The 12485-nt window shown below is 46.8% G+C and overlaps 1 protein-coding gene across 1 annotated transcript; it reads left to right on the top strand.

The window, feature by feature from the left end:
• Window positions 1-466: 466 nt before the first annotated feature.
• Window positions 467-6723, top strand: CLDN23 (claudin 23). The gene is made up of 2 exons (XM_015408434.1): window positions 467-536; window positions 5904-6723. Exon 2 carries the CDS (start codon window positions 5911-5913, stop codon window positions 6721-6723), a length of 813 nt encoding a protein of 270 aa, XP_015263920.1. The 5' UTR covers window positions 467-536; window positions 5904-5910.
• Window positions 6724-12485: the final 5762 nt, after the last annotated feature.

Here is a 12485-nt window from a genome sequence, read left to right as displayed (position 1 = left end):
ACTGTCCTTAAGGGCAACAAAACGAAATTCACAAAGGGACGAAACTTCCTCTTTGCTTCTCAGTGGCTGACCCTACAGTCTACATGCCGGTCTTTTAAATGTATTAAATGAGGAGTGTTGATTGAGAGTTACGGTGCATCGCGGTCCAAACAAAGACCTTTGCTCAGAGCCAGACAAATTACCACCTTCGCACTTTGGCAGGTGTGACTATGAAGCTGTTCAAAGCCAGACCCCACCTTCCTGGCAGGATTTCCTGAAGCCACCCGTTTGCCATCACCTGTCGAAGGTAACGTTTCCTGATTCCACCGTTCCACTTTTAGCTTTTGTTCCCCTCCCTTCCTCTTCTTTCCTATATAAAAAATACCACTCAGAACGAGTTTGGCAGCAGTGCTGGCTTAGTCTCTCTGTACACACAACGAGGTTTCGGTCAAACTCGCCAGCTCCTTTTCACTGGGCGCACGAAGGGGAGAAAACAACAGGCACACAGCTGGTGCTTCTGCGACAAGCCGCAGCCAGATCCAAGCTGGCTCGCTTCGGTAAGCTGTATCCGAGCTGACGTCAGCGTCAAGGTTCTAGGGGGCACTAGGGCAAGGCAGGCAGCCGAGCTGGGGAAAGGCAGGGGCCCCGTGCAAGCGGAGGACTCTCTCTCTTTCATGCTGCCACACACCTTTTGTGGCTAAAAGTGAACGGCGCCGCTGTTTCTTTGGGAGGGGGCAGCCAATGCCTGGATTCACCGTTCCCCCGCTGGGATGATCCCTGTGGTGGAAACTTGGGTGGCATTAGGCAAGGCAGACCAAGCTTTCAGAAGCAAGAATGAACTTTTCGGGAGGAATTAGAGAGTGTGATCTGAAAGGAAAGGGATCTAGGCGGGAGGAGCAATTGCAGAGCTTGGAGAGAAAGTATCAAATTCAGTGAGGATTTCTGTTGCCTGGTTATGGACCACCAGCCTGTGTTGTTTGTTCTTTGATATCCTGGGGCCGTTTGGAAACTTGGTCAGACGTTCCTCAGTTACAAGGTAGCTAATGGTGAACAAGCGTCCTGGAAGATACTTTGTCAGCTGGGCCTGTTCTTCCCGGATATTGCAGGACAGCGGTAGGCAATCACCCTGGCACATGTGGGGCACAGTGGCACACCAGATAATTTTGCTCGGTACCACAGCTCCACATCAAAGCCAGGGGTGTTATGGAGCTGGAATGGGCTCAGGTCACAGCTGGGAGGCTGAACGGCAGGCTGGAAGCCAGCATGATGCCATTGAGGGGTTCCCTCCTGCTAAGCAGCAATTGTTTAACGTTAGAATTTAGAATGTGGTGGTTCTGGAAACGAAATGTTAAGTGTGCCCCACTAGGTTGCTTGCTCACAGAGCACGTTTCAGGCCCAGAAATTGCACAGGTGTTGTCTTTAATCCACTGCATTCATATGTATTCACTGAAGTGGGACCATATAGCTACAGCCTTGTTCCATCTAGACTGGCTTCCACTTTGCTTCTGGGCCCAATTCAAGGTTCTGGTGTTGCTCTTTAAAGCCACCTATGGCTTGCAGCCACCATAGCCAAAGGACTGCCCTCTCTCGCGTGAACCTTCTCGGCCACTACAGTCACCTTCAGGTGTCCCCCACCTGAAGCTGTAGAGGTGGCGACATGAGGAAGGGCCTTCTCTATTGTGATACTGAAACTCTGGAGCTCCCTTCCCAGGGAGATTCGTGTCTCCATCTTTGTCTTCTGTAAGCGGGTGAGGACTTTTTTTTTGTTTGGTTTGAAGTTTCCTCATTCATTTTTATCAGAGATTCAGGTGGGTACCTGTGTTGGTCCGAAGCAGCAGAACAAAGTTTGAGTTCAGCGGCACCTTTAAGACCAACAGAGTTTTATTCCTGGTCTAAGCTTTCGTGTGCAGGCACACTTCTTCAGATACCAGTCCATAAATATAGGTAGATGTATGTTTTCTCCTGGAATTAAACCCAAACGAAACTTAAACTAAGCCTGTTATTCCAGTTTGGTCCTTGTGTCTGTTAAATACCTTTGTTATGCTGTATGTTAATTTGCTGCTCACCTATATATATGGACTGGCAACGTCCACTTCAATGTATCTGAAGAAGTGTATGCGCACATGACAGCTAATACCTTGTGTGAAATATGAAACACGTCCACATCTTACTTCAGTTTCCCAGAGCAGTAAGCCTTTAATCTTGACTTCGGATTCCGTACCCGCTTTATGCACCATTCTTTTCCCTTGTGGTGAATTTATTCTGCAGCTACAATTTAAAAAACGGTTTTCTAAATCAGGATGGAATGTCACTTGTGATCAAGGTTCCCTCTAGGGTGCACCGGCCTGTGCACTGTGCCACTTGGCACACTGAATCCCCGCTCCCAGGGCAGAGCGTCCCCCCACCAGCACAGGGGTACGTGCTGCTTAACCTGGGTTCGCCCTGCCCCCCTCAGCCAGGGCCTGTGGGCCCTATAAAGGGGGTGCTGCCACCCCTGCCCAGCAGTCCTTGCCCCCACTGCCCAAGAGGTATTCAAAGAGCTGCTGCCCACTGCCTGGCCTGCACCATTGGAGGCGAGTCGCCCCCTCGATTTTCTCCCCTCCGTGCGGGCCTCTGCACCCAGCGTTGTCAGGAGTGTGTAATCTGGGATCTGGGGCCCTTGGGCAGTCAGCCAAGGGTGGAGGGAGGTGTGGGGGAGCCAGCTGCACATGTTCTCCTCCCTCCCTCCCTCCCTGGCAGCAATGTGGCCTGGCGCCCCTCCATGGGCCTCTGTGGCCAGCACTGTCAGTGTATGTCTGCTGTGTGGGGCCTGGCAGCATGGGAGGGGGAGACCGCACGTGCCCTCCTCTCTCCTCCTCAGCAACATGGCCCGGTGCCCCCCATGGGCCTCCCATGGCCAGCACTGTCCAGAGAGTGAGTGTGCGCACCAGGAATGGAGGTAGGGAACAGGCACCTGCCGCTGCATAGGCTAGCTTGGCTTGGTTTAGGCATTTATCTCTTTAAATCCCTTCCCCAAGCCAAGCTGGCCTGCACAGTTGGGGGGGGGCAAGGTTGGAGAATGCATTTAACTTTAAATGCATTCTCCAACCTTGCCCCCCCCCAACTGTGCAGGCCAGCTTGGCTTGGTGATGGGATTTAAGGAGACATATTTTTGTCTCTTTCCTTCTCTTCCTTCCACTCCTCTCTCCCCTTCTATTTGCTTTCTTTACACCTCTCCCTCCCTTCTACTTCTCTCTCCCCATCTATTGGCTTTCTTTCCACCTCTCCCCTTATTTCTTCCTTCTTCTCTCCCCATCTATTTGCTTTTTGTCCACCTCTCCCCTTCTACCTCCTTTCTTTTGTGTTATTAAAAAAAGTAGGTTCACTCACAACTTTAATCCTAGTAGGTCTTTTAGCTCACAAAGTAGAATTTTGGCTCACAAGACTCCGCAGCTTAGAGGGAACATTGTGACATGTGGGGGTGGTCATAGTTTTTTTTTTAATTATGCAATTGCCCTCTAGCAGCTGTGCAGTAGTGTCCAGCAAGAACTTTCCATATAAACTTTCCATATTCCATGTGCATGCATTTTAGCGTTAGTTCATGGAATGAAAGGGAACAAAAAGCAACACAGGCAAAGGGTGACTGTTGAAACTGACCAGACTTTTTATGAAACTGACAAGCAGCCCCAAAGCCCCATTTTCTATATTGCCAAGCACAAGGGGATTCTCAGCTGTGTTATCGGCCACTGTGAAAAATGGGAGTCATACAATCTCATACAGTGGAACATGTTGAGTGTACAGAATGCATGGTAGAACACACTGACACTGGCACTGAAAGCTGTTATTGTTGGCAACGTGTGTGTGTGTGTGCACGCACCTGTACAAAGTTGGCTGCAACTCCACCACACTTTGCACAGGGCTGCAATGTGTATGGGAGGAGTCCTCTGGCAGAAGTTCTGGAGAGCATTTTTAGTCTTGTGCCACTAAACTGAAAAAATTGGGAGGGTATTTTCACTGATGCCCTAGTGCAGCTGCATAATAATGCTAATTTCCTGCCCTTCCTTGCAAATTTGCATGGTTTTCTCTTTGTTACTCTATAATTTGATCCTGCATACTGATCGTGAACTTGGCAGTTTTTTAACGACTGTCCTGTGCAGATTTCACTCTTCCTCCAAATGGACTGACTAAATTGATTAATCCCAAGCAATTCATAAGTGTGGCTGTTTGCAGAAGGTCCATGCAGCTCAGCCACCATTTTATTGTTAGGCTTCTGGAGACTGCCAAAATGGTTCCCCCACACACAACTTTGTTCACTAAAGCATGAAAGGGAAAAGTGTTTTCAAAGCTTTAGGCTTCCCATCCCGGTGTGTGTCTCTCTTTCTACATCTCATGTCAATTTCAATCTGCGCTGACAATCCCCCTCCTTTATTTTGTTTGCATGCAGCACTGAGATCCTCTTTTTTCTTTTGCACTGGGGATGCTGCTGTATGCCTCATCCCTGATCCCCCTTTCAAGTCAATACCAGCAGGGAACTAAACCTCGCACAACTCCTTAAACCTCCCCCCATTGTTTTAATTTTTTCAGCAATCCAAGACTAGTCTCATATAGCTAGACTCATGCCGCTTGTCAATTAAAAAAAATGAGGGGGAAATGGAGCTTGTACACTGATGAAGGGGGGAGGATGGCAGAAGGTACAGAGTTGGCGGAATGATCTTGATGAGGGCGGGGAGTGAACTTCGAGGGGTGGCAAAAGGGCGGGGGGAATCTGTACACTTTTGAATTACCTTCAGCTTCGAAGCAAAACAAGGGAAAAATCAGGGCAAAAGCACTCTCAGAAAACCTGGGGAAACAGTGACCAGAAAATGAACTATGCACTGAAGGGAAGAAAATCAATGCAGAACAACAAAGAAAGCCTGACAGACATGCACAGTGAAAGTGAGGGAAAACACTCATGCATAATAGGCCTTTATTGGTCTTCAAGGTGCCACTGGACTCGAACTTTGTTTAACTTTTATCAGCCCTTCTCCCTGTTTGTATGTTTATGTTTTGTTTTAAATGTTTCATATAGAATATATACTTTAAAATCTGATTTAATGTGTAAAATGGCTTAAAGTTTTACTGTTTGAAATGTTACTATCTTGGGGACCCTGAGGTGGGTGGAAAGGCAGCACAGACATGTGTTAAATAAATAAAAATTCCTAAGCGTGTACATCAAAAGAAAAACCACCGACATTTCATTCTGAAACTTCTAAACCAGTCTTACTTCAGGTGGCTTTCTCCCTTATCAAAAAACATACCTCTATATGAAGTATGTCTCTCCAAGGACAATATTTTTCTCCCCATCCCTTTGTTTCCACCTCAACCTCTCCATTGGTAGCTGTTGTAGGTTTTTCTGTTTGGATCCTTGGGCAAAAAATTTTTGCCTACCCCTGTTGGCAGGATGCATTGTTTGAGGACTTGGTTTGTGTGTGTGTGTGGGGGGGGGACACAGCCAAGCTTGGTGGGTGTATCCAATGCCACACTTGAACAGAGGGCCAAACGAGACATTACTGCATCCATGGATCTCACCTGTGGTGGCTGCTGCCATTTTAGAGTTAAACTTGGGCTGTGTGGGCACTTGAAAAGGCACACGGGGGTGGGGAGAAAAACGCCTGGTCCCACCATGTTGCGGACCTGACAACTGGGCCCTTGTGGCATTTTTAAATGGCCCAAGTTCAGGTCTAAAATGACAGAATCCACCACAGGTTGGACCCATGAACACAGTAACATCCGTTTTGGCCCTTAAAGGACCCTAGGAACTCGACCTTGTCTTCAGTGTGTAGAGAGCCCTTGGCTGTTAAGGAAGTGTTCTTATCTCTGCGGATTGTGAAAAGGGTCTCTCTTGAGGGAAAGAAGTTGCAAAACTGTATTTAAAACTAATAGCTCTTCTTCGCCTTCATACTCAGGCACAGTATGCGGACCCCGGCGGCCATGATTGTGGGCATCGTACTAGGTCCCTGCGGCCTTATCCTGAACCTGACCAGCACGCTGGCTCCCAACTGGAGAGACGTGAGTCGGATCCCTGACAGGGCTTTTGACCTTATCCAGCACCAGGGCCTCTGGGACATCTGCGAGGAAAGTGAAAGCACTCACCAGACCCAGTGCAACATCCAAGACAGCCTCGGATACTATTCCCAGCAACCCGTGCAAGTGTCCAAGGGGCTCATGCCTTCGTCTCTAGCAGTTCTCGTCCTTGGGCTGGCTGTGGCTTCGATGGGCGTGCGCTGCTGGACGGAAACACCCCACTTCCTGCTGGCTGGGCTGGGCGGCCTGTTGCTTTTCATTTCCGGGCTGCTGAGCCTTATTGCTGTCTCCTGGTACAATAACGAACTCTACAACCTCCCCGCCACTTCTGGCAGCATCCTGCAGGTAGGCTACTGCCTGGTCCTTGGTTACCTAGGTAGCTGCCTGGAAATCATCGGGGGCGTCTCCCTCACCATCAGCTTTCATCAGTGCTGCAAGGAACGCAAGCTAAAGAAGGCTGCTACGAATTACAATTATCCACCTGCCAACAAGCAGGTCCCGGCCATTGCTTCCTCCATTGACAACACAGATTTCGAAATGCATTACAGGACTTCGATGCCCAGGTCGTACACCAATGCTCTCGATGTATTGGAGGATGAACGTGTGAGTAAGTACAGCTATAGGAGCAGGCTGCCCTGTGAGGATGAACGTGCGAGTAAGTACAGCTACAGGAGCAGGCTGCCCTGTGACTCAGATTTATAGCCCTGCTCAGAGAGACCTTTGCAACAGGGGACAAGATGCAAGTGGGACTTTCGGAGGAAAGCTTATTACAGAACCATGTTAGGATAACAAGGGGTGTCCATCTCCATCAGCACCTCCATCAGCAAGTTCTGTCTCAGCCAAAGCCTCTTCCTACCTCTCCAAAACAGGGTGCAGCAATCGTGTTTCTTTCACCACTGGAGAATCTTAGAGCAAGATATATTTTGTACCATGTCGTCAGTCAATGTTTTGTTAAGTATTACTTGGACATTCAATTACAATTGTTGAAATAATGGCTCGGGGGCCTCAAGAAATTTTGGCGAACGGAAAAGATGTGTGTGTGTGTGTGTGTGGTCTTCACCGACACCCCCATGCTATTCCGGGGGAGGGGGGGTCCCCTGTCTTGCAGGAGATCATTTTACATTGCAGGGTCGAGGGGAGAGGTAAAGAAGTGCTGTTCCACTGATGGAAATCCACCGGGATCCAAGCCTATCAATATCTCCATCCACATAATCAGGGTGAGCAACCTTCTTCGTTGAGAATGTAGCTGTCAATGTTTGTAAGCACGAGGACTCAGTCCCTTTAATTTATGAAATAACACAAATAAAATAAAAAGTGCCAAAGTCCTTGCCAATCATTTCAATGCATTTGTAATTTTATTCATTGCTCACTCCTTATAGGTCAATCGGGGAGAGCAGTACCTCCAGGGTTCCCCACCACCGAAATCTCCATAAGCGAAAGGACTAGAAACTCACTATTTTAAAAAAATGAAAGCCAAGAAGGTAGGAAAGGGTTCTAGAACGTTCTTGAGGAAGTCAGGCTTCCACTGTGGCTACACCCCGGTTTACTAAACTAAGAGTGACCTTCTAAGCACAGTGACTTCAGTGGACTTAGAGGAGTGTAACTATGCTCAGGATTATTTTGGAAGAACACAGCACAGCAGGGTGTGACTGTGTGCTCAGGACGTATGAGACAGTGTCTTGTTTACCTATGGAAACGCTGTGTGCCAGTTTCAGTTGCCCCACCTGTCTTGCGTGCCTGACAACCCTGTGACCACCAAACAAAGCACACCTTCTGCTCAGCCTTCCACTGTTTACTTCATCAAGGGCACTTAGAACGGGTATTTGATTGGAAGCTACGGAATGTCCAGCCGTGCGGATAGTTTCAGGTGGGCAGGTGTGTTCGCCTGTAGTAGCTGGATGAAATCTGAATCCAGTAGCACCTTAAGGAACAACAAAATCATACAGGGTGTCATCTTTCGTGAGTTAAAGTTCACTTTGTCAAATACCTGATGAAGTGAGCTTTGACTTGGGAACTTTTATACCCTGGCCTGGATGATGAGGTTGGTCTTTAAGGTTTTACTGGACTCAAATTTTGTTCACCTGTCCAGAGGAAGTTCATTAGAGGGAATACACTGATGCTGGCACTTCTCTCTAGGGAAGAGAGGTGCAGTGCAATCCCATGCATGGTTACTTTGACGTAAGTCTCACTTCATTCAACAACTTACTCTCAAGTAAGAGTGCATGCGATTGTATTCTTAATGTTACAGTACGTGATATGGAAAAGGCAAGTTCTTTGGTATAATGGAGTTAGGGGCTGGTTACCAAACTTCATTCACATTCCACCATTCACCCATGACACCTCTGGATGTGTTCAACCATCACGGTTTCCATCCCGTTCCCAAGGAATCCTGGGACTTGGAGATTAATTGGGTGCTGACTGAGAATTGTTAGAGGTCTTTATCTTCTCAGCTCTTTGCAGGTTAACAATTCCCAGGGGAATGAGTAGCTCCCCTTGCCAAATCATGGTGCCCCAAGCAGCTGTTTGAGAAGCACGAAGGCGCATCTCAATTGCCTTTAACAGCGAGGAATCAGACATACCCTGTCTGAACATAGCGGTTTCACTGAGCTATCATGTAGGCCCCCCCACCTAGGGCAGGGAATTACCTAATCCCAGCCCCAGTTTCCCATCTGAGAAATTGAGGAGCAGAAGAAAAACTGTCCTCCACATAGGGGCACTCTAGGAATTTCCCTTAGTCTCTATAATGAAGACCAGAGATACTAGGACAGGCAGCCTAGAGAGTCACCCAGAAGTGACATCACATTCTCCCCAAGCACTAACCCCCAGATTTCCTGGCATTTGCTGGAACAGTTTCGGTACTCCTATCACATGTAATAGTCATTAGGCCTTTTTAATCCCCCAGATTGCATAGTCCATTTTCAAAAAGGCAGCTAGCATTATTTGTTTCAGCTATCCATCGCTGAAATCAAACGCTATGTAACACACCTAGTCCATTTTCAAAAAGGCAGCTAGCATTGTTTTAGCTATCTATCACTGAAATCAAACACTATGTAACACACTGGATCACTTTACACTCCGATATGCATACTGCAGGTCTGTTCCTAACTTCTGTTTAATAACCCATTTTCCACCCACTTTCTCCTCTGCACTGACATCTCACTGGTATTGAGAAAATTTCTCTACACAGAATAGCTTTAAAAGATGTTGTATGGAAGATGTTCTATGAGAACTTCCATTCTGTTAGTAGAAATTGGGCTTTCCCCCACTCCCATATTGGGGCCACTTAAAAAGAGAGCAAATCCCTGAGATTTCTTCAAAGGTGCAGATGGTAGTGCTTTCAAGCTACTAAAACATATTCTCAAAGCCAAAAGATCAGTGATAATGGACGACCCTCCAATAGAAATTTTAATGATCTCTGAAGGGCTCTTCCAAATTCTGAATAAGTATGGTAAAAAAAAAAATCCCTACCAGAGGCAAACTGGGAAGTTTAAACAACCCTGAAGTGAGCAAGCCAGGGAATCCCTCTGGCGCTGCAAATTATCACTGGAACTCAGCTTGACTCGTTCCTGGCCATCAGTGGGCATACATGGCAATGGCCCAACAGAACTTTATCAATAAATTATAAATGGCCACTCTGACCCCCATGCCTTCTACTTCCCAATTCCACAAAGCAGGTTTAATATTCCTGCATCCTGGGAAAATATGGGATTTCGGATAATAATTTAGTGACACTGAGAATTAAATATGTTTAGGGAAATAACATACAGAAAAGCAGGAGTACTGGGTAGTATTAAGTAGATGTTAGAGTTGAGAAAAATAAGAGACACAAACCACACCACAGCTTGTTAAACTGAGCTGGCAGTTAGAACTTGGTGTGGCAGTTCTTACTGAAGAAGAGATTGAATTTATACCCCACCATTCACTATCTGAAGGCGTCTCAGATGGTTTACAATCTCCTTTCCCTTCCCCTCCCCACAACAGACACCCTGTGAGCAGTGTTCCCTCTAAGGTGCGTCAGTGTGAGCTAGCTCACAGTTTTTTAGCCTCTGGCTCACACATTTTTGTCTTAGCTCAGAAAGGATGGCTCCAGAGCACACTAATTTATGCAGTAGCCAAATCGCTCGCTCACAACTTTAATGCCAGAAGCTCACAAAGTAGAATTTTTGCTCACAAGACTCCACAGTTTAGAGGAAGCATTGCCTGTGAGGTAGGTGGGGCTGAGAGAGCTCTTTTGAGGACTGCTTGTGAGACAGCAGCTCTGAAAGAACTTGTAACTAACCCAAGGTCACACCAGCAGCTGCATGTGGAGGAGTGGAGAACTGAATCTGGTTCTTCCAGATTAAAGCCCACACGTTTAACGATTACACTAAACTGGCTCTCCATTGGTTGAAGAACCCTGGTAAGATTGGTTGTCTCTGAGACTCTCAGGATTGGCTGATTTATAGCCTAATCACCTGATTGGCGGATAGCATTTGATGGCCAACAGGAACAGATTAAAGTTGGGACCCGGGAAATGTGGGGAGAGGCATTGCTATTGGATACCCATGGAACTATCTTATAAATTATTCTGTTAGTGGCCCTAGACTGGACACACAGAGTTCACGTGCAGCTTAAAGAAAAAAAACTGACTTGATTTTTTCCTTCCTAATTTGTTTTGTGATCTTTGCTGGCCACTTAGTTTGAAATGAATTAAAATGTTAAGATTGTATTAAAATAATGCTCCATTGTATTCAGTCCATCCACCTGATATATCTAGCAATGCCAATTCTATGAAAAATGAGATTATGCTGCTTCATTATTTGATCCTGGCAAAGAAGGTAGGACAGCTTCCAGGTTTGATTCTATAACATGTGCATGCTGGGTACTACTGGCACTTAAGTGCTTTTGCTGGCTGCCTACCTTGGTTACCAAACACGCTGGCACGAGGAGGCCTCCATTGCAGAACTGAGATTTCCCTGGCTATTCATTTCTCAGCAACGCCAGCATTCCCTTTGTAAGGCTGTGTTCAGGCCCTCCCAGTACCAAAGTGGAGCCCAAGAGTAGAAGGAAAGAGCATGCTCTAAAATCAACTCTACACAGTATGGCCATGGAGCAAGCTACTTGAAGACCCAGAAAACTAAGATGAATTGATTACAATTCTTTGGTCAGACTGGTCTACAGTGAGCATACATATTTCTCACACCAAACATTCAAGCTCCAAATTTAACTTAAAAAGGTAAAGGTTCCCTTGCTCGAAAGCCAGTCGAATCCGACTCTAGGGTTGCGGTGCTCGTCTCCGTTTCAAAGCCGAAGAGCCAGCGCTGTCCAAAGATGTTTCCGTGGTCATGTGGCCGGCATGACTAAACACCAAGGCGCACGGAACGCTGTTACCTTCCCACCGAAGTGGTACCTATTTATCTACTTGCAATTTCTTGCTTTCGAACTGCTAGGCTGGCAAGAGCTGGAACTAGAGACGGGAGCTCACTCCGACATGCGGCAACTCTGGTCTTGAACTGCTGAACTACTGACCTTCCACAGCCTGCAGTTCTTAACTTAATTTAACTTAAGAGGGGATAAAACCAGACCTTTGATACTAAGGGCCGGGGGGGGGGAAGGCCCAAGACCCTACAGACTTGTGGGAACATACCAATTAACAGCATCCTACTTCCACAGCTTGAGAAGAATCTAAGCCCATGTGTTCTGGTGGTGGTGGTGAAGTGCCATCAAGTTACAGCGGACTTATGGCAGTCCTGTAGGGTTTTTTTTAGGCAAGAGGCGTTCAGAGGTGATGTGCCATTGCCTTCCACTGCATAGTGAGACCCCAGAATCCCCTGGAGGTCTCCCATACAAACACTGACCAGGGCAGTCCCTGCTTGGCTTTGAGATCCAACTAGCCTGGGCCACCCAGGTCAGGAGGACACATGCACTCCACCACCTCACTAAAAACATTGGCGCCTGTATTATGCAGTTTGAAGAGATTATGCTGCTGCTATTGGACCTGACGATTACAAATCCACCCTTATGCCAGAACTTTTAATATCCTTGGTTTTAATATCTTTGGTATGCGACTGTACTGAATTGTGCCACTCTACAGTTATCTTATATCTGATCGCTTTATCTGATCCTTCAATATGTATATCTATAACAGACGTTCTAAAAAAAAAAAACCTGACTCGTGCATTGTTTTATACCCAAAAGGATTTGCTTAGACCCCAGAATGCTTTAAATTTCTTGCAACACTTGTGATGTCACTTTAAAAAACACCACTCTACAGCACAGCTGACAAAACAGGTACACTGCCAGTTTCCTCCCTTTCCTTTCAGACTGTAATCCCACCTTCTCCCAATGTTCCCTCTAAGCTGTGGAGTCTAGTGAGCAAAAATTCTACTCTGTGAGCTACTGGCATTAAAGTTGTGAGCAAGCGATTTGGCTACTGCATAAATTATTTTGCTCCGGAGCCCTCCTTCCTGAGCTAAGACGAAAAT

Source organism: Gekko japonicus, unplaced genomic scaffold (assembly GCF_001447785.1).
Source record: "Gekko japonicus isolate JY-2015 unplaced genomic scaffold, Gekko_japonicus_V1.1 scaffold853, whole genome shotgun sequence".
NCBI classification, from domain to species: domain Eukaryota; kingdom Metazoa; phylum Chordata; class Lepidosauria; order Squamata; family Gekkonidae; genus Gekko; species Gekko japonicus.
The sequence above is the reverse complement of the archived record's forward strand: the minus strand, read 5'-3'. Positions and strand labels throughout refer to the sequence as shown.

Excerpts from the sequence above, each read along its gene's own strand:
- CLDN23 (XM_015408434.1), top strand. The coding sequence starts at position 5,911 with ATGCGGACCCCGGCGGCCATGATTGTGGGCATCGTACTAGGTCCCTGC.